The sequence below is a fragment of the Thermobia domestica genome, chromosome 7 (assembly GCF_964235325.1).
Source record: "Thermobia domestica chromosome 7, izTheDome1.hap1.1, whole genome shotgun sequence".
NCBI classification, from domain to species: Eukaryota; Metazoa; Arthropoda; class Insecta; order Zygentoma; family Lepismatidae; genus Thermobia; species Thermobia domestica.
Window position 1 is genome coordinate 207,639,107 of NC_137460.1, and position 22,681 is coordinate 207,661,787.

Here is a 22,681-nt window from a genome sequence, read left to right on the forward strand (position 1 = left end):
CTGCACACTAATATTACGTCTTTCATCCAACATTTCGCTGCTACCGCCGGGCCGAACAATAGACTCGGACCTATATTGTCGATAATTAGCGCGAGTGAATCTAGCAATTCAAAGGAAATGGCTGAAACTGATAAACAGAAAGGGTTTCGCATATCACGCTGACAACGCTGACCGTATATATATATATAACGATCCATCAAAAATTGCGAGAACTTGTCTGGGAGGTTATATTGTATCCACCGTATATCCCGGAGCTGACACCGTAAGACTATCATTTGTGTGAGTCTCTTCAGAAAAGTAGCTCATATGTTATTTGATAATGTTATTTTCAAATAACGATCATGTAGATTCAAGTTTCACCTCCAAGGGCTCAATACTCGACACAACCTGATAATAATGTTGTATATACTGTAATTAGCGTTTTGATAAAAATGTATAATTATTTTCTGTATGTATTTGAAGTTTCAAAGTTTCAACAGGTAGAGAGCAGTGACGAACATGTTTTTCTCGTATATATAACACAGCAAGTGAACCCAAACACTCATTGAAGGCGTTGATCTTTGAACGGAATAAAACTAAGAAAAAAAAAATCAGAGGTTAGAAACCTGCCTACAAAGGACTAGTTAAAAAAAAAAAATGAAATTATTAAATAAGAGAAAATCAAACAAGTTAGAAATAATAATATGAGAGAGCGATGTAAATTGTACCAGGAAAGACCGAGCTACAAACCAAAATAATCGTTTCGACAAAATATAAGATCAATTAACGTGTGTCAGCATTTGAAGTATGGGCGTTTCGTAAACAGACGCAGTCACTAAAACGTTTTTCTTATCCTTGAAATTTGTCGTTTCTTGATTGGACAGGGTTTTGCAATCATTGTTTAAAAAAATTCTTCAAATTAAAGAGTTCTTTTTATAGGATTCAGTCTAGTGTCAAAGTAATAAATGATCCCTTGAAGTGATTTAGATTCCTATTTTTTTTGTTTTTTTTTCTTTTATTTTAAGCATATTCTAATTATTTGGAAATTACCATAATGGTTAAAGATCTCGAAAGATTCTCATCGCAAAAATAAAGACTCTTTAGTGAATTCTCTTAAAGTCAGTGTATTTTACAATTATTATAACCTCATGAGAGCTATCTTCACGTTACCCGCTGCCTGTTTCTTGCTAAGACAAAGATCATTTTCTCGAAGACTATTTAAATAAAATTTCACACATCGCGACCTGTCTCCTACTACTTCGGTACTTGAAATGACATTCAACTGAAATAAATGCCTTTCCCGCTGATCTGTGGCTAGCGTGTGTACCTGTGATGCACCTTCCCGTGTTCTGCTTTCAGTGGAAGAGTATTGAACTTACCACCCACCTTGAACTGTAGCTCTACGTCTCATATAATCTTGGTTTTGAAAGGTGCCACTAAACCATAGGCGGAGTCATGTGGGGGGGGGCATTGCCCCCCAACTTTTTGACAAAAAATAAAAATGCCACCTATAAGATCCTTCAATTCTCATTTGTATTTACCGTGCCCCCCAGCAGACAAAAGGTCTGCCGCCCAGGAGACAATTCCTAACTCCGCCCATGCACTAAACTTCAACAAAAAAATTTTAAAAAAATTAATAAAAATAAAATTAATAAAAATAAAATAGTCATTATAAGCGTGTGTTTCCCATATGAGTAATATAGCAGGCTTAGACGTCTCAATATAAAATCTTTATTACATGCAGTGCCGCCTGATATTTGGAATTCTGCTACGGATTTCTTACGCCTTTGTTATCATTTTTTTTTTTAATTTGAGTTCCGTAGTCTCTTTTTATTTCTAATATTTTGCTCACTTTTGTTTCTGTGAGCTCATTTGTAGGAAAAAATGCCCAGTGATTAAATCTCGGAACTTCTTCCTTATTCTTCTGCATGAAAATAACGAACCCATTTTTTGATCGAATAAGGTTTAATTTGTAACTCCACTGTAAAGAATAACAGTTAAACACTACTACTGTCTCGGAATATGGGGCCGCGATGGCTCAGTGGTAGAGCGTTCATCTTTGATGCATTGGGTTCTTGGGTCGATCCCAGCTTGCGCCAAGTGAGCTTTCTGGTGCACAAACACCGTGTGCGTGGGTTTTCTCGGGGTTCTTCCGTTTCTCCAACTTTCTTCATTTCATTCATTTCTCATCATCACCTTCTCCTTTAGCCTAGCCAGCATAACCGTGGAACGTAAAACTTAGATTTGATTTCATTTCATTTGTCTCGGAATATGGGCTTCTGTTTCGATTTTTGCTATTTCGATGTTGGAATGCACCAGAATTGCTAGATAAGTAAAGTTTGTTAGATACAAACACGAATTTAAATACTCCCAGGGCAGTTTACTGTTTTGCAGTTTGGTTATAAATTAGTTAGAGTCCCATTGTTTGTCAAGACTACCTTTATATAGGTTAATTTTGAATCCTTTATTCGTATACGGATTCTTATCACGAGTCTTAATACATCAGAACCAAGGAACCAAAATTTAATCTAGATAAATGTAGTCTTGACAAATAGTGGGATTAAGCAATTTGAGCCAAAATAAACTGAACGGGAAAAATCGAAAAACGGTAGTGTATTTAACGTAGCAACAATATTTCATATTTCACGTAGGGAGCTATGAACAAAACACATTGATCTTAAATGGAGAGAAGGAAAGGTATGGAAGGGGAATCACGACCTGCAGCTGTGAAGGATAAGCAGTCAAGGTATAGACAAGAAAGTGCCTCTGACGAAGAAGGCCAGGTTATTCATAAAGAAATATTACTATCAGGGCACATCACTGAAGAGAGTATAAGGAAATTTTGGTGCTGAGTTCAACAGTGATCCACCCACCAAGCCATGTACCCACACGAACTCATAAAAAAGTTAAAAGAACAGGATGCGTACGTGATAAGGATTATGAATACCCATGCTGAGAAAGCACCAAGCCGAATGAGGATATTATCAGATAATAATTGTGCTGATTGTATTTGGACCAGAAGTGTTTTAAAATACGATACATGTCATGAGATATGGATGGCCCAATCAATTTTTATTTCGTTATCTAGTTGTTGCAGTGTATTCATGGGGATTTACGTAAAGATTGAAAATATTGTGAAATAAATGAGACTAGTGTCTGATGTGATGAAAGCCGAGAGCTTTGATAGTGTATGTATGGTATTAATACTTCGAGTACTTAATAGAGAGGTTTCCAGTGATACAATACTGTTTCATGATTTTGTGTGCATTAGGTTTAGAGTAGTATTAGTCTCAGCAACAATACCCATAGCAGAACATGCCGCGATTTGTGATAATCGCAGAAAATTTGGCGCGCCTGTGCAGAAAAATTGCTAGAGAATAGCCAACAGAAAAATATAAAAACATGCCTGCTATGTATAGATAGATGTCTTAAATGCACGGACGGCTCGCATAAATATAGTTTGAACGGTTTTTTACGTCGCGTAAAGCGTATTTTTAACAATCACAAGTGTTTCTTCTGAAATTGATTATCTTGATTTTTTTTTATTTTCGAATTCCTGTACAAAAATTTTGACTTACAAAATCTTATCGCAGAAAGACGAAGAAAGTTCTGCCATCGAGGCAACAATACATTTAGATATATATAAATATTGTTGATAATACGAGGATTGAGTACACGCAGACAATGAAGATCAGAACTAAAATTTCCAAACTATATATTACCTATAGACCAATTGTAATATCGATTTAGACTTTCTTCAGCGACTAAAGAAAGATATTCGCCATTCCGATGTTGCAGAGCCCCACTAAATCCACGATGCGTGTGTCGCAACAGACAAATGTATCGCGAACAATATGCTAACCAATTTTGAAGTACCTTAACCTAAAGCCATACAAGAACTGTACAGGAATTGAAGCCCCGAAGACCATGCTAAACGTCCTTATGTACAGTCACCCACATAAGTACCTGGACTCCTGACCGTTATAATTTCATTACTTGGGGTCCAGGTACATATGTGGGTGACTGTACTGCACATTGCTACTGCAGGAAGTCAAAAGTGCTTTCCTTGATCCAAATCTGTACTTTGACGGACGAGGCATAGTTTCACCTCAGTGGTTCCGTTAATTCGCAAAATACGTGGTATTGGTTTATGGAGAACACGACAAATATTCGAGCTACCGCTGCATGAAGTGAAGATTAGAATGATGCGTTGTGTCGAGAACGAGAATCATTGAATATATTTTTTCGCAGATACAGTGCTCAGCGCGTTATTTTGCCGACATCTTACACCTCTTCATGGATCAACTGACGCCAGACGAACGACTTTTACTATATTCCCAGCAGAACAGTGCGGCAATACATGCTTCCTTGTAGGTAGTGCACTGTGTTTCCTCGCCTGACAGAACATTCTTGACAGTTCTATGGGCTCCAAGTTCCCCATGTCTATCTAGTTACCATTTTCAATTTGTGGGGCAACCTAAAGGGCAAGATGTACCACAAGAGTCCACGCAGTATAACATACGCCAACTCCATCGCCAATATCGAACAGGACAGGTTACAGAAAGTCGCACAGAACTTGATCCATCGAGCCAGTCTATGCTTGGAACATGGAGATCATTTTCAGCAGTACATCTAGGGAGACAGAGGAACTCATATAAGCATGCCTTTGATCTACTTGTGTAATATCGGCTTATAGTTCATGTGTTTATCATTTGGTGTGGGTTCAACTTATCTTGCCCTACCCTGTACCATTAATTTATAATCAAATTACAAAATATTAAACTGTGCCTTAGAGTATTTAAATTCGTGTTGATAACAGGCTTTACTGATCAAGAAATTTTGGAAGTTTGCAACATTGAAGAAACAGAAATCAAAATAGAAGTACATGTTCCGAGACAGTTCGCAGGGATATGTAATAATTATTTTTGTAACAGTGATATTACAAATTAAATTTTATTCGATACAATTTTAGGACTAAAAAGAAGGATTCGTTCTTACTTTCATGCAGAAGAATAAGAGAGAAATTCAAGATTTAATCATGAGAAATTTATTCCTCCGAAGAAGCTCAGAGAAACAAATATGAACGAAATATTAGCAGTAAGAAAAGCATTACACAAATCAATTTGAATAAATAAAATATGCATAATTTGGAATTAGCCTATTGCAGATAATCATGACAAAGAAATTTATGAAATAACTTCTAAAATTAGTGACTCCAAGTCGAAATTATATTTCTCCTCTAAATATTATTTCCAGAGTGATTACAGATTAGCCCTTGGCGTCAGCATCGATTGCAGTTGTTTTCAGTGTTTAATTAAATTCTTAAGAATAATCATATGCACATTATCAGTAATGTCACAGTTGGTAAAAGGAAAGGGAAGTTCCTTAATAAATAATAACAAATGTGAACTTAGTATGGAGCAATTTGATTCTTCCCGTTATAGCGTGGAGATATAAGGAAAACCCTATACCAAGCTTAAAACATGTGTTTTAAACTCTCTGCAGCGTAGTGATGCATTTTTCATCGCAGTTTTATAAGATGATTCTTACATGGTGATGCAAAATTTGCATCACTCTGGTGGACGTTCTGTTGGTTCTTTCACAGTGATTCCTTTTTTGGATTACGTAGTTCATGTAGTTTAGGTGTCACGCCAAAATATTTTCAGTTATTCATCGTATAACCACGCGTTTGGCTTCTGTCCGGAAATTCATCCTGTCAATTTTAACAAATAATAATAGTAATACTTCCCGTGCAACATAGGGTTATAAAATAAGTATTTCTCTGTGTCGCAAAGAATTAAACTTTAAAATTAAATAATAATAATAATAAATAAAATAAAATAAGAAAATGTATTTCATGAATTTCTGCCTTCAGTAATACAAAGAAAAACTCAAATGGTATAGTAGCATTAGGAGAGTAGGGAAATACGAAGATTATTTTCTTGTGAAAGTCATAGTTTGTGACCAATAAGTTAATTGATTGAATGTTTTATTCGGAAGAAATGTAGTATAATGAAGAAAAATTAATACTTTAAATTAATGAAAAATCGCCCACCTCGTTTTATGTAGAGGTAAAGTCAGGAAAGCCAATCTTTGCAGAATCCTAACAATGTGTGATCGGAATTAGAAATCTTTAATAGCTGTCATCTATTTATATTTTATTCTGTGAAAGTTACAACGAAAATATCGTAATTGAAACGTATTTTATTTTAACATTTCACAATTGTGCACTGAATCTAAGGGAGACGGTTGACTCTTTTTATCTGGGTGGTAAAATCTGATGAACAAGACCACAGAATAAATGGTCGAAACAGTTCAGGAAAACATAGATGCAATCAACGAAGTAACTGTTTCACTTACAGCCGTGTGCACCAACGAAGTTCAACTGTTGAACGAGGGCCATAACCAAGCTCGGTGAAAATGTCTTGCACCAACGAAGCTTAAACAAGCGTTCACTGAAACGCATTCAACATTAAACTTTCAAGTTTAAACGTGGTTCCAGGACTTATGTTGCACCACTGAAAGTCGAAGTTCAGTGCATCTCGTTTAAGTAAACTTCGGTCAGTTTGTAAAATCGACTCTGATTGGTTGTTGTCTTTTGTCTCTGATCTTCGTTTAACAAAGTAACAAATGAAGGAAGCATACCGCGTGCCGGTCTTTTCTACCTTCGCGATTGTGTGCATAGAGTTGTGAGTAGTCTAATTTCAGTGATCGTAATTGTGATAGAAAAAATAATAAAACTACGAGCAAAATTTTTTTTCCGAACACGAGAAATGTATTGTAGTTTCATTCGTGCAAAAAAAAAAAAAAAAAAAAAAATTATTGAATGTAAACAAACTGACTTGGATCAACGAAGTTTAAACTCCCAAATTCGGCCGTTCCAGCTAAAACCAAGTTTATCCACCATTTGACTGATGACCGTGTGTATCAACGAAGTTTAGCTGTTCAGCGTGGGTCATAACCAAGCTCAGTGAAAATGTCTGTTGCACCAGCATCGTTCAAGGTTAAGTCTTGGTGAAATGGTGGATAAACTTGGTTTTTAGCTTAACCAGCCGAATTTGAGGGTTTAAACTTCGTTGATCCAAATCAGTCTGTTTACGTTCAGTAATGTCTTTGTATTTTTCCACTAATGAAATTAAAATACATTTCTGATGTTCTTTTTTGCTCGTGGTTTTATTATTTTTTCCATCACAATTGCGATCACTGAAATTAGACTACTCACAGCTCTATGCACACAATCTCAAAAGTCGAAAAGACGGGCACGCGGTATGCTTTCTTCATTTGTTACATCGTTAAACGAAGATTAGAGACAAAAGACGACAACCAATCAGAGTCGATTTTACAAATTGACCGAAGTTTACTTAAACGAGATGTACTGGACTTCGACTTTTCAATGATGCAACCAAAGTTCTGGAACCACGTTTAAACTTGAAAGCGTTTCACCACGTTGAACTCGCTTCAGTGAACGCTCATTTAAACTTGGTTGGTGCAACAGACATTTCCACCGAGCTTGGTTATGACTCTCATTCAACAGTTGAACTTCGTTGTTACTCACGGCCATTAATTTTTAAATAATTTGATAAAAAGTGCGTCAATTCCTGTCTTTAAGTAAATATTTTTACACGATTTTATTTAATTCCTATCTCTGGATAAATTTTTCACCTGGTTTTATCTTTCATTTTATTTAAATTATGCAGACATTCTTATCTCCAATAACATTAAAGTTATTCATGGATTTCAGCTTAGTTTCTGTTCGTTAATTATGTCCATGAAACTTTCTTCAGGAATCGATTGTAACATATGTTCACGAATAATCACTACGCAAATAATTCTTTTCTTCAGTGAAGATGTTGCTACTAGTTAGCTTCACTAATGCTTATTCCTTAATTCACGATTAATATTGGTTAATTAAAAAAAAAAAAGTGATTTAAATGAATATTAATTTCATAACACAGAGTGAAAAAGTGAATGACTGGACCGACATTCGAATCCGCGACCTCCGTCGTACCGTACCTTGCACCTATTCCCATTTGAAAAGAACGGAAGTTGAATCCAATATGGCGGATCCAGAATGGCGGCCGAGGTGGGTAACATGTGTCAGAGAAGCAGTACTTGATCCAATTTGTTTTGCATATGCCCACATTCATGTCCAGTTACATCTAAAGAAACTACTGGAAATGCAATTTTGTGTCCGAACGTTATTGAATTCCGGATATATGAAGGCCCATAAATATGCAAATTACCGGTAGGGGCAGCTAAAATTAGTACAATTCACATTGGCTCGCGGAGAACTTTGCATTTGAATCAATTTTACACGAATCCCGAGGGTACACTTCGCAAATGTACCTTGTCAGTGCGCGTTCCTTGTAGAACTACATCAGTAGTAAATGATGCTGACATAAGTAAACTAGCTTCTTTAGATGTGGTATGTTCAATTCAATTAGAACAAAACTTACAATAGAATGCATCCAACAATTGATAAGAGTCAATAAAAATTTGGATAACAAAATATTGGAAATTTGCTTTAACTACAAAGGAATGTCTGGCAGGCCGTTTTCCGGACTGCTTGCCATCAAGAAAAGAATCCGACATAGGGATAAATTTCCTAGACTTTCCATTTATGGATTAAACGACAAGTTCGAAACGATTGCATCTGATTACTTCTTCCACAAGAAGTCGTATATTTTTATTTAGTTACGGGCAGTATTTGAAAGAATGTGTATTTAAGAGCGTTCAGGTCTATTTCCCAAGAAGTAGAGCTTGTGAAACATTGTGAATCAACATATTGAATTAGAACAGAAAATTATTATAAGAGAAATAGATCCAAAAATGGAAAGAATAGACGTGACAATTGTACGAAGGTTCAAAGGGTTGTGCTAACAAATTTGCATAGATGGTAAAAGAAGAAAAATGGGTTTTCGTACAACTATAGCAACGAATGCTGCAAAAACTTTAGAAAATAGGGAGGGGGGGGGGGGGGGTACATTTAGGAGGATAGAATTTTGAAAAACACTTTGGGTTCAAAAATTATTTTCAAGATGCCTTTAGGTCTTCGGAGTGTACGCAGTAAGATACTTGTGCGACAAAAGCTACATTGGCGTGATAGAAAGGAATGTATCGAACACATTAAAGGAGGAACCATCTACTTCAGGTTTGTCAAGATACCTATAAAACACCGGTTACGAAATTAAGAGTATGCAGGTTCTATACAAGAGCTCTTCACTTACTGATTGAATGGTATTGTAGTCTTATTTCGTAAGGCCAAATAATCTTCCATTAAATTTGAACAATTGAAAGGTGAACGAGAGTTGGGACAACTTCATCACTAATCATGTTTGTTAAAGGGTTTATACTAATATTAATTCAGTATTTTTTTTTATTACTTTAATGTTTATTGATGTAATAAAAAAAATAATAATACAAAATTGTTTCATATAATTTTGTTTCAAATTCCGATGTGATCTAACAAGAACTTTTGAAGCCGTTCCCTAGGATCAATTCGCCTTCAGTATAGCTTTGAAAACGTTCATTTGTACAGGAGGTTCAACTGAAATTAACAGAAGATAAATGAGAGAAAAAATTTAAATTACTTAGAATCTTAAAAGTTATTTTATTGGCTACAAGTTTTTTTTAAATTGTCACATCGTGTTATAACGAAGAGAAGAAAACAATCTATGTAATAAAAATGGAAGTGATCGTTAGGCAGATGGAATCACGGGAAAAGAGTTGAATTGTTTTAAATGGATTTTGGGATATAGTTATCAATTCCCTTGAACTAGTTTTATTTTTAAAAATATCACTTTAATTAAAATGCATATCCTAGGGGGGAGGGGGCAACGGAACTCGGTATATAAGCTCTTCATTAAAAATAAATGGAACCGTGTCCCAACAATTTTGAAAATTTTAGTTTTAAGTGAGCCAGATTTGGCGCAGACCTGTTACGCACTTCACTAATGACATCACCATTATCCTCGAAACGTTTTCACCGTAAATGAACCTTCAAATTTAAAAATTGATTTCACACTATAACATTTTTTTTAATAGGCTCCTTCTTATATGTTTGATTGATATATATAAAGTTTTAAAACACATACATATAAATAAATGTATATTAACTTAATGTTCACTTTTGTAGTTCATGAATGCAAGCGCAAATGGAAGATGCTGCGAGATGTGTTTTCGAAGGACGTACGGTTGGAGAGGACGCTAGACCCTCATGTATATCAGAAGAGGAAACGATACATCTACTATAATGAGATGGCCTTCCTTATCCCATTTCTCAACAGACGAAAGTAAGTATACACGACATCATTCAAGATACTTAGTTAAGAAAAAAATGCTTACTTACCAATATATCCTACCGTGGGAAAGTTAATGTTCTCCAAATGTATCGGAACAGCAAGCTACTTCCTGTTCAGTGGAAAAGTAACAAGGATAAAAGCTGATAAAAGGAACATAGTATGAGAACAGGAATACATACCACCAAATGAACGTAACGTGAGAAATAGTTGCCGTACTAAAAAGAACGAGCAGCGCACAGTGGAAGAGAGTTGAGTTTAAAACAAGTGTAGTACCCATGCTACGTCACTGTTGCCAAAACCAAAATACACATCAAAGATAGATAGCCAAATTTTTACCAGTGTTGCCAGAATCCAGATTTAAAGCCGGTTTGCATTTATGCATAAAGAATGAATCTTCAATTTTTTTTAAAAAAAAATCTTATTACATTAACCTTTTTTTTTTATGTTATGTGTATGTTCCTTTAGGTGAAGTGACAATCCCCATATACTTTTTTGTGACTTTTTTTTATTATCTAATGTGTTCCTTAATTCGGGTGTTGCGTTTGGTTTGACCTATATATGAAGTATCACATTCACACTAAGCAAGATAAATACCTGATTTATTCAGTGAATCAACAATATAACTTTTAAGGCCTGTGAGTTGATTTTTTTAAACTTTTTTTTTTTTTTTTGTATATGGGGGAAGGGGTAGTAGAATCAGATATGTTATGCTTTGCAAGAACACGTTGAATTTTTGTCGATAATTGTAGAAAGTAAGGAATTCCTATTCAAGTTTTTACTTCTTTGGGAATAGCTTTTTTTTCTTTCTTTTTTAACTTGTACCGATCTACGTATTTGATTAAAACAGTTTTCTAAGATACGCAACTTATAGCTATTCTTTTGTCCTATTTGATATAAAAACTGCATTTCATCATTGAGATCACTTGGACAATCAGGAATTAGTAATGCTTTACGAAAGAAATTCTTCCAAATATTGGCATTGCAATGGAGAATGGGCTGACTGTTGATGTAAGTAGTGCCTACAGTGGGTTTGCGATATAATTTTGTTATAAATTTATTCTACAATTGGGTAATCAGTAAATGTAAAAAAACGAAGACAATTATCATATTCACGGTCGAGAGTGAACTTCAGCTTATGGAACTTTTCTGGTATTTGTAAACATGTATTTTAAATCATGTACAAGCAGTAAAACGTCATCGGCATAATGATGACATCTATCTACTTAAATGCTTCCTGTTGTAAAATAGACGTTTCTGTCTGATTTAAAACATTGTTTGACACTATGGGAGATAGTTTGTCCCCCATGGCTAGACGTTATTCTGGAAAAGATAATGATTTTCAAATTGAAATACATTGGTTATTAAACAGACCTCAAGCAGTTGTAATAGGAAATGAGTTTCATAGGCAGATGCCGTTTGTAATAACCAAGATTGTGTGCTATTAATAGTAAGTTCCGACGGTATGGACGGATACATATTAGCAACGTCTATGGTTGCAAGCAAAATAGCATCAGCATTTACAGGTGATGGTAAGTGTTTAACGTCAAGGCTATTTTTAACAACATATTTGAAATCACTGTTGTAATCATTAAGTTTTTTATATTGCCACTTGGATAATAAGTAAGCTGGATGATTGAAACCTGATATAATCGGACGAAAGGGAATGTTGGGCTTGTGTACTTTTGGAAAGCCATAAATAATGGAAAGGCAAGGCGCATGTATTTTTATATTTTTCAGTGTCATTCAACAGTAGAGAAGAATGAGTAGTTGTTTGTACCATTTTTATGACTTATGCCAATGGGTTGCGCGCAAGTGAAACAAAATTTCATTTCTCAGCTATTTTTAAAATGCCGACAGCGTATCTCTACTTTGACACAATTACAAATTGATTTGCTTTATCAGCCTTTAAACACCAAATTTCTTGTTTGTTAATATTTTTTTTTTTTTAATTGTGTAATAAGCCTTTTATGTAACCTGATTTTCAATACGTATCTATTTTTCTATGTGAGCATAAGAATGTGTTGATATTCGTTAAACATTCATTTCTGATAGAATGAAAATACTCGTTTACAAATATTTGAACATTTCAGTAATCAGCATCCTAGGTTGAGGTACATTCTCGAGCGTAATTCTAATAACTGTCTTCCTTTTTTTGGATTGACTAATTACCCGATCGCACAATAATTCATAACAAAAGTATATCGAAAACCCACTGCAGGCACTACTTACATACGTTAACAGTCAGCCCATCCACCACTGTACAAGGCCAATATCTCGAAGAATTTCTTTTGTAGGGCATTACTAATTTGTGATCATCCGGGTGATCTTAATGATGAAATAGAATTTTTATATCAAATAGGACAAAAGATTGGCTATAAGTTGCGTACCTTAGAAAAATGATTTAATAAATACGTAGATCGGTGCAAGTTCCTAAAAATGCTATTCCCAAGAAGCGAAAACTTGGATACGAATTTCTTACTTTCTACAATTATCTACAAAAATTCAACATATTTTTGCAAAGCATATGTGCTATTACTGTCAAAAAAAAAAAAAAAAAAGTTTAAAATGGCATCTCACCGACTTCAGAAGTTACTTTGTTGATCCACTAAATAAATCAGGTCTTTATCCTGCTCAATGTGAATATGACTCTTCATATATAGGTCAAACCAAGCGCAATATTAACACCCGAATTAAAGAACACATTAGACAATCAAAAAAGTCACAAAAAGAGGTTATGTCGGGATTGTCACTTCACTTAAAGCAATATACACATTAACATAAAACGGGTTGATGTAATAGGTTCAGGAAAAACGAAACAAAAAACAAATAGAACAAAGCAGTAATAATAATAATAATAATAATAATAATAATAATAATAATAATAATAATAATAATAATGACAGAGAGATTAGAGAACCGTTCTTTATTCATGATTATTAATTATAAACCTTAAATCTGTATTCTGGCTACGTACCTCTGATATGTATTTTGGTTCTGGCAAAAGTGACGTTGCATAGACACCACACTTCTTTGAAACTCAACTCTCTTTCTTCCATTGTGCTCTGCTCGTTGTTTTTAGTATCCATCTCTCGCGTATCATATTTCTCTCATCCATTTTTATCCTTGTTACCTTACAGTTTTGAAACAGAAAAGTTTGAATGAAGAGGCCTCTCGGGAAAGCCCGCCCTCTGTGAGAGGGATCCACCAGCCATCTCTTCATGCTATTAATAAATTAAAGTATATGTCGGTGGGTGGGTGTCACGGTTTCTGTCTTTTATAAGGACATTTACCATGTACAGTGAAACCTGTCAACTTGGCCACCTCTCTAAGTTGGCCACCTGCTTATCTTGGCCTGGCTAGTCTTAAACCTGCATTTTCCCATAAGACATTCGTTACTTACTACTCTATAAGTTGGCCACCTGTCTATCTTGGAAGTTGGCCACACTGAAGCAATGTTTACCCTATGATGATAATGATAAATTTACCTGCGTATCTTGGCCACGTAAAATACAGTTTTGTTATTTTTCTTAACTCTTTCGAATACCCATATGAGAGGCAGATGTTCTGTATTTGTGACTGGACATAAAGAAGCATAGATTTGCACGGTTTGTTCTTGGAGGTCAATGGCCAGAACACTACCCTCATAAAAGGGTGGTGAAGGAAGGTGTGAATAAGAAAAATCACGTACAGGAATTCAGGAAATGGTTGTACGTATTTGTTTACCCTGTTTTGGTAAAACCATTAGCTATATCGGTTCCTTTCACCAGTGGAAAGCTTTAGTAATTCCGGAAAATTCTCAAGGTTAAAGCTCAATTGTCATTTATTGGCATCTGACTGCATGTCAAAAGGTAGCGGAGGTTTTGAGATATGAATTCCTCAAGATTTTCTCAAAACATCGTTTGCTCCGAGGGAAACACTTCTAGCTCATTAAGAAGAGGTAGTTAACTACAATATTAGAATGTGCATATCTGCCAAAAAGAATAAAGCAAATATGTCTAGAATGAACCACCATTCAGTAACAACTGAAAAGAAGTCATATAAATTGCATATGAATTTCTCAATTTATAACTTAGCTTTTCTTGTTTTCAATCTGAATAACTCAGTGTGTTATAATATCAATTCCAATACACTACGTACATACACTTCTATTTCATGGTTGTTTTTGTTATTGTGTTTTCAATCCGAATAATCCAATGTACCAGACTAATATTCAGGAAGAGAAAGGTATGCATATATATTAAATATACTATCAAGAGCGCCGATACTGGGGGGTCCGAGGGGGCCCGGGCCCCCAAAGCTCATGTGGACCCTTTTTTATTTATGAGTATACAATATTTGGTATAATTTGAGTGCAATTTGTCTTAAAATCTTCATATATATACCTTTTGCATCCCCCCCCCCCCCAAATTTACAGAGAAATCGGCGCTCTCGCATACTATAGTAATATTTTCTAGTACTGTATATTTTTATGGTTACTCTATATACATTATTTATCAGTAGCTGTCGTGCCACTGCTTATTAAAATTTTACAATCGAGTAAAACTAGAAATCCTATTCTAAAAATACACAAATCACACTTATTTTCTGTAAGTTGGTCACTTTTCTATGGAACCGATGGTGGCCAACATAGACAGGTTTCACTGTATCTGCGACTGCCTCTTTTATACCCATTCCCTCACTAGGAATACAATGCACTTAATCACTCAGAAGTACCACTCTCAGTACAACCAATGAAAATTCAATTTGCTCCCACAATGAAACGAAAAAGATCTCAGCGCCCCTGCTGGACGTAGTTCATCATTGCATCTGACCATGGGGGCCGCGGTGTCTCAGTGGTAGAGCGTTCACCTCTAGTGCTTGGGGTCCCGGGTTCGATCCCAGCCCCCGCCAAGTGAACTTTGTGGTGGACAAACACCGTGTGCATGGGTTTTCTCGGGGTTCTCCCGTTTCCTCCCACTTTCTTCATTCCACCATTTCATTCATTACTCATTATCACCGTCTCCTTTAGCCTAATCGGCATAACCGTGGGACGTAAAACTCAAAGATTTCATTTTTTGCATCTGACCAGCACAAGTTGCATTTTACAAGCTTGCCAGCGACCTGGAAAACCTGGAAATGTCAGGGAAATTGATTTGTGTCAGGGAAATCCTGGAAAACCTGGAAATGTCTGGGAATTTCGTGTACTGATGACATTAGTTTTTTTAAAAAAATCTTCAAAAATTATTGAAAAATGCCCATTTAAACACAAAATAATGCGAAATTTGTCATGTCTTATTCTAAGTAAAATTTGTACTAACCAAAGTGTAAGTGAAGGGAAGATGTATAATGTGCTTGAGTAACTCCATAACAAAAATATAGTTGTAGCTGCCAAAGCTGAGAAAGCAAAACATCAGTTTTCCAACTTGTGTGTTTCAGCAATAAAAGAGAAGAAGGAATTCGATTCATTTAATGTAAACACAGATATTTTAAATGTCTTTTATTGCAATCTACTTGATAATTGTGAATTCGTTAATTTGTGGGACATAATTATAATGTAACTTGTCCTTTCTCATGGAAATACTTCCATTGAAAAGGATTTCTCAGTTAACAATGACATACAGGTGGAAAATATACATGAAGAATCTTTCATTAATTTAAGAGTTGTTCATGATACTGTACAATGTGCTGGAGGGCCCCTTGGTATTTATATAGACAAAAATGCTTCAGTACGTACGTGAATCATGCGCGTTATAAAGAAGCCATGCAAAGGAAGAGGACGTAAAAGGAAGCAGAACTTTCATTAGAGACTTCCATTGAATGCAAAAATTAGAACATGAAATTGAGTTCTTGAAAGCATCTCTAAGGTAGAGAACTGTGGAAACTAAGGAAACATGCAGTAGTAATTTGTTTAGTGTGAAGTACCATAACATAAATTATTTATGTAGACTGCAATCATAAAAACGATACTTTAATTTTATTATAATGAAAGAGATATATCAAAGATTTAAATCTTGTAAATTGTGTATTTAGAAAAAGAAAAAAAAAGTGAACGGAGAGCAGTGGATGGATATTGTGGATATTGAACGGAGGGCAGTGCCAGACCAACACATACAGCCTTCCCATTCATTCATTCTTTGGAGCAAGGAAGAAAATAATAGATCTTGCCTGAAAAATCTGGAATTGTCAGGGAAAATTGATTTGAAAAATCCCTGGCAACCGTGATTTTATTGTTAACTGTTAGCAGCCATGTTTATTTTAGATTGGGGTCAGCTGAAGAGACCGAGAACTCATTCGCAACCTGTACATAGGACTAGTAAATTGCGCTTGAATGAAGGAGAAACCAATAGTGTGGAGATTGGAAGAGAAATCAGACACAGATGTAGTATGTCGCCCCAATCTAAGTGAATGTTTAATGAAGGAAGCATTAATGGGAATTAGAAATTTCAAGATTGGGAGTAAGATCATTAACAAGATCAGATATGCAGATGATACGGTTATTATAGCTAGATTAAAGAAGAATACAGGAGATGATGGACAAAATACTTGACACTGGGAAGCCATATGGAATGGGAATCAACATTGAGAAATGAAAGGCATGAGAATATCTCGTCAAAACGGGCTTTTTCGGGTCAGAGTGGAACAAGAACTTAAAAAGATCGATTAAAAAAAAAAAAAATGAACAAGAAAATATCACTCTTAATTAGCAGTCTTAATATTGGACTAAGGAAGAAATCGGTTAAGTGCTGTAGATGAAGTAGTGGACTGTATGGTTCAGAGACATGTACGTTACGGAAATGTGGTATTGGAGAAAGATAGGGAGATAAAATGGACAGAGAGACTAACAAACGAAGATGTTTTAAAACGAATAGGAGAGAAGAGGACGCTTCTAGCTAGCATCTTTCGTAGGAAGGCCAGTTGGATTGGACACAACTTGTGAAGAAATTGTCTTCTTCATACCGCCATAGAAGGAAAGATGAAAGGGAAGCGAGGAACAGGAAGAAGAACACAGTTGATCGATGATTTGAAAAATAGAAGAAAATATTGGGAGTTAAAAGAGGAAGCTGAAGATCGAGAAACGTGGAAAAAACGTTTCCAGGCCCAAGCCTAAAATAATAATAAATATAATAACAGTAAGTTCAAACGAAATTAGGTTTAACCGTCAGTATAACCCAATGATATGAAGTGTTTCAGGTACCACGGTTCTGGGGAGACAGGCGTGAGTTCGAACTAGGGACCCGTTGCACAAATGATCACTCTGCAACTAAATCACCATACCCCATCAGCATAACAATATATATAATCAACAAAGAAGCCTGCAAGGATAACATCTCTCTCTCTCTCTCTCCAGTTTAGATATTTGCCTCCAACAATGATGACAATAATAAACAAAAAAACAAAAAAATCCAAGAAGACGATGTGGTTTCCATTAACAGTAGCATCAAAATATTTCCAACTGAAGGAGAAACAGGAACCGTCTTTATACAATTTATGCAAAAACTAAACCAACAGATGCACAAACGTTCATTTAAATCATATCCAGACCAACACAGATCCGCACTTGAACAGACAAATGCACGTGCTCTTTATCTGGATAATTATGATTCGTTCCTGTTTTCTTAGTAGTTAGTGCTACCCAACTCTTCTCCGAAGTGGACTGAAGTCACGTCTCCGCCTACCATGGAACCTTTTGTACACATACAGCTGCAACCTTTTGTACCTATACTTACTCAATGGAAAAATCTAGCAGAAAAAAATCTAAGAGATTGTGACGTCTCCAAGCAGAATGATATATATATATCAAAGGAAGTTACAAGTAAATATGTTAAGCTCCCAACTACCCAATACAGATATACAGTAGATGTAAATATTCTTTACAAACATTTTACTTTTCCAAGTTTTTAACAGTTGATTTTGTTTTCTTCTTTCTGTAACTTCATATATTGACGGTATCTTGCTGTATTAATCTACTAGGTTTGATACAAAAATTACTTTTTCTGGGTACTAAATCTTGTCAGCAACATTTCCAATCTTATATATAAAAGAGAACGCACAAATCCTTTGTTCCCTCATCACGCTAATACGGCTGAACCAATTTCTTTCATTTTTGGGGGGTTATTAGGATTTGGACCCTAGATGGTTTTTATCATATCACTTTAATTTTCAATTACCAGTGTCTTGAGATAATTGACCATTCAAGTGTCCATAACGTACAAATCCTTTGTTAGTTCATCATAGGTAAAAATAAACGTATTTATATGCAACCCGCATGACCGTGTCACTCGGCGGGTTAACATAAATGACAGGCGATATAATGTTAACATTTACTGCAATCTACTATGGTTTTTATCATATCACTTGAAAGCGAAAAAGTAAAAATTATCTAATTAACAAGGTTTATTGCGTTCCGGGGTGACCCCAGCGAAGCGGGGTGAACGCTGCTAGTACTTTCTAAAATAGAAAAGAAAATAACATTCATTGGAAATATTTTTATTCGCAACACAAAATCATATTTTGCTTCAGGGAATATATTAATAAAACTATATTGACAGTAATATGCCCGATGGCAGAACTTCCTTTGATTTTCTGCGATGAGCTTTTGTAAGTCAAAAGTTTCTGCAGGAGGAACACTTGCGATTCTTAAAAATACGCTTTACGCGTCGTAAAAAACAGTTCAAACTATATTTATGCGAGTAGTCCGTATATTTAAGACATCTACACACAGGAGACATATGTCTATACTTTTCTGTCGGCTATTTTTTTAATCCTCTGGCAATTTTTCTGTACAGGCGCGGCACATTTTCTGCGATCACATCGCAGATCGCGGCATGTTCTGCTATGGGGATATTATGTAATAGGAGAAGTTAAAAAAGAATTAATCCAATGTTCTCGGGATTGCTGCCAGAGTGAGTGTTGCTGTGCTGAGCTTTCGTTACCATACAGCGGCAGCACTCACTCTGGCAGCAATCCCGAGAACATTGGATTAATAGTAGACGCCAGCAAAGCTTCAAGATCATATTAAAGAAAAAGAAGCTATCTAGCTTTATGTAATCTGTACAGATTATAGAATTCACACAAGTTTCTATAAATTATTACTTAACAAAGCAGTCATAATGTGTGTAAAACTTCATATTATCTTTAGTAATTTAATTTTACATTAGGTTAAGTAGCATATATCTATCCAACTTCGAATTCAAAATTTCCTTAGGAAAAGCCATGGCGCTACCATCTGTTGACCATAAGGTAACCCAAAATTGTTTTACACCGAATCTGTCATTGTAGAAGGCTTCTACGAAGCACAGGAAGGAAATTCTGCCATTCCCTTTACAGGCACACAGTCCGCGAAGTTTCTTGCCATGACCCGAGGAAAGTGCTCTCTTCAGGAGAACTAACTAGAAGTTCATAGCTCTGGCATCTGGTGACTTCGCCGGCATGTCCTCAATGATGACGGTGGGTGAAATCTGTGCATAAAATGATGTGATAAGGGCTTCTCTTGGTGCAAATGGATGTGATTTATGGTATTTCAGTACAGACACGGCATGTTTCCTGCATAAATAGATGTTAGTATGTGTTGCTGATAGTATGCAAAATTGATTTTTACAGCTTTTAGGCAACTGACGAATATTGACTTGTCCATTATAGCAGCATTCTGCAATAATCATAAATCATTTCTAGAATGTTGAGTTACAACGATGGATGAATTTTACACGCGTAGATAGGATTTTTGCTCTGCCGAAATGTGGGAATTTGATCATAAACTGATAGATAAGTCCAACCTTCGTTCACCATAGCGACGAACTTCTTATCACCAGATAAATGGCACTCGTAGAGGCGTCTGCAGTTGGTCTTTCTGTCTCAACGATGGACCTCACTTATGTAATGTTCCCAGTACTTAAATTACTTTTCGGGGGGCGCGGTGGCTCAATGGTAGAGCATTCACTTCCGGTGCTTGGGGTCCCTGGTTCGACCCCAGCTCGCGTCATGTGGACTTTGTGGTGGACAAACACCGTGCTCGTGGGTTTTCTCGCGGTTCTCCCTTTCCTCCCACTTTCTTCATTCCACCATTTCATTCATTTCTCATCATTACCGTCTCCTTTAGCCTAACCGGCATAATCGTGGGACGTAAAATTGAACTCAAACTTCTAAAGGAATGTAACTTAACAGGTGAAGTAAATTTGAACAAGCTGAATGAACTTGAAGTTTAGTCGTACATTTTTTTCAGACTATACATATGTGTTGAGTTGAGTTCATGTGTGAAAATAACGTAGTTAAATCTTTCTTGTATTGTAGATCCCAGACGATGGATGGAGTGCCCGAAGTCACAAAGGTAACTGATTGCAGTGAGATAATTGACACGTACGCAGAGGAAGAGATAGTGAGTGCCGAAGGGGATAGCCAGGTTCGAGAGGACTTCGCTTATGTAGAAATTCCGTTCTACAGTGTGGAACCGTCAGTGCGTGGCGACGAAGACAGAGACTTGGAGCAAAAGATTACCGACATTGTGAACCGTCAGTTAGCTCATATGAACGAAACATTTGAAGCAAAAGTGGTAGCTATTTTGGAAAAACATAAAAGTGCTAGTAGTGAGAGTGCGCCCAGTGCCTGTGCAAATCCAATGGACGAGGACGAATCTTTTCTCCATTCCTTGCTTCCAACTCTTCGCAGATTGCCTTTGGATAAAAAATCTCGATTAAAAATAATGATCAGTGAGTTAGTTCATAACGCAGCATATAAAAATGATAAGAATCAAGTGTCTGGTAATTAATTTGAATTAAAATACTACAGTTTGTTACAATATCAAAATTCTTATTTATTATTATGTTCCCTCCCCAATACAAAGTAAAAATTAACACTTCTATTAAAACTGAGGTTTTTCCAACGAAGATACATATATTTCCGTTCGCCATATTTGAGAAATGAAGGGGTTACTAGCGTTACATATTATGTTAGAATTATGAGATGATAGTTTGGTACTCCTTGAGGTTTAGTGTATATCGAATGGATTACCAATTGATTGTTTCTGATACTAAAATCACTTCCCGATATACGCAAAAAATGAATTATAATCTTCACGAAAACTGAGGTGCCTGTAACAGGAAATACACAATTTACTTTGTAGTTATCACGATGTTATTTTCACAGTAAGCAATCTGCAGATATCAAGATTCCTGCCTGCTAGTAACTTAAAGTTGAAAATCCTCGTAGGTACGTAGATTATTATAATTGGGGAGTTAGGTTAGATTTACGATTGTGTGGAAATTGTAAATTTATGTGCCGAAGGGAATAACTGTATTAGTACAAATCCGTTCGTAATTTTCTAATTCGTCTTTATCCCACGTATCAATCTAAACAAATCTAACGTGGAAATTAGATATTACAGGTTTCTTACAAATCTGGAAATCAGAGTTCCTGGAAAACTCAGGAAAAACGAAATGTTATGAAGTGAGGGAAAATCATATTTAATCTGAAAATCAGAGAAAATTGGTAGGAAATTTTGCATAGGAAATGATTATTGATTATTTGTCTCGAAAAGCTAATAATTCAATTACGAGAGCTCAATGAACCAAATGAATCAAGTCTAAAGCTGGCAATCTAAGTAGTTGTGTTACTAACATAATTTAACGTTTCTTTTACTTCTTCATATTTTGTACGATATAACATTTTTTACATTTAACTTATTTGGAAGAAAATTATAACTGTAATAAAGCTCAAACAATAAATAGATAAACATAGTAATTGCTGTTAGTATCTTTCATGTAGTGCTACTTGCTATTACCGGTATTTGGTATAATTTATACGATTTAATATGTTGTACAATATAAGTTTTGTACTTTTAACGTAAATAATATATATATATAAATGAACAAAAAATGGAGGTTAGAGAATTGGCATGGGCAGCTGTAAATATCCCCTCCTCCAATTCTGAATCTCGTACCTTTAAATACTTGCATTTGTAAAAATAAAAGATGCTTTGAATATCCCATTTTTATAGAATTTGAGGCAAAATTTAAGTATCTGATTAAAGTAATTAATTGTGATTTTCCTAATTTACTACAGTTTTAGTCTTCTTTGAAACTGACTGAAGCATTTGAAACGTGTCTGAAAATCTTAATGCTACAGCTGGTTGTTGGAGTGAAAGATGCCCAGTTTGTTTACAAAGAACCTACTATAAAATTTACTCAGTAACTCAGATAGCAGTTCTTTACGTAGTTTTACATGTTTGCTTATCCAGTTATTAACCAAACCATTGTTTAGCTCTTACAGGCATTTTCCATTAGTAAATCTTTGTCTTATTAAATACCGCTGGTAGGGAAAATTGTTGGTCAAGCAGATGGAAATCAACAAAGAGATAAAAGTTATTTTGTAAGGAAGTGAAACGTCTGAATAACAGACACGACTAGGTCTTGATTAGTTGTGCGTAAATG

The 22,681-nt window shown here is 35.5% G+C and overlaps 1 protein-coding gene across 1 annotated transcript in view; it reads left to right on the forward strand.

The window, feature by feature from the left end:
- The window catches only part of LOC145690694 (uncharacterized), a 37,440-nt gene extending 16,381 nt beyond the window's left edge, over positions 1 to 21,059 (forward strand). Inside the window, exons 2-3 of the mRNA XM_081765850.1 lie at positions 10,115 to 10,271; positions 20,547 to 21,059. Of these exons, the coding sequence (XP_081621976.1) occupies positions 10,115 to 10,271; positions 20,547 to 21,021 (632 nt within the window). The 3' untranslated portion in view covers positions 21,022 to 21,059. The remainder of the gene's footprint in view (positions 1 to 10,114; positions 10,272 to 20,546) is intronic.
- The last annotated feature ends 1,622 nt before the right edge of the window (positions 21,060 to 22,681 follow it).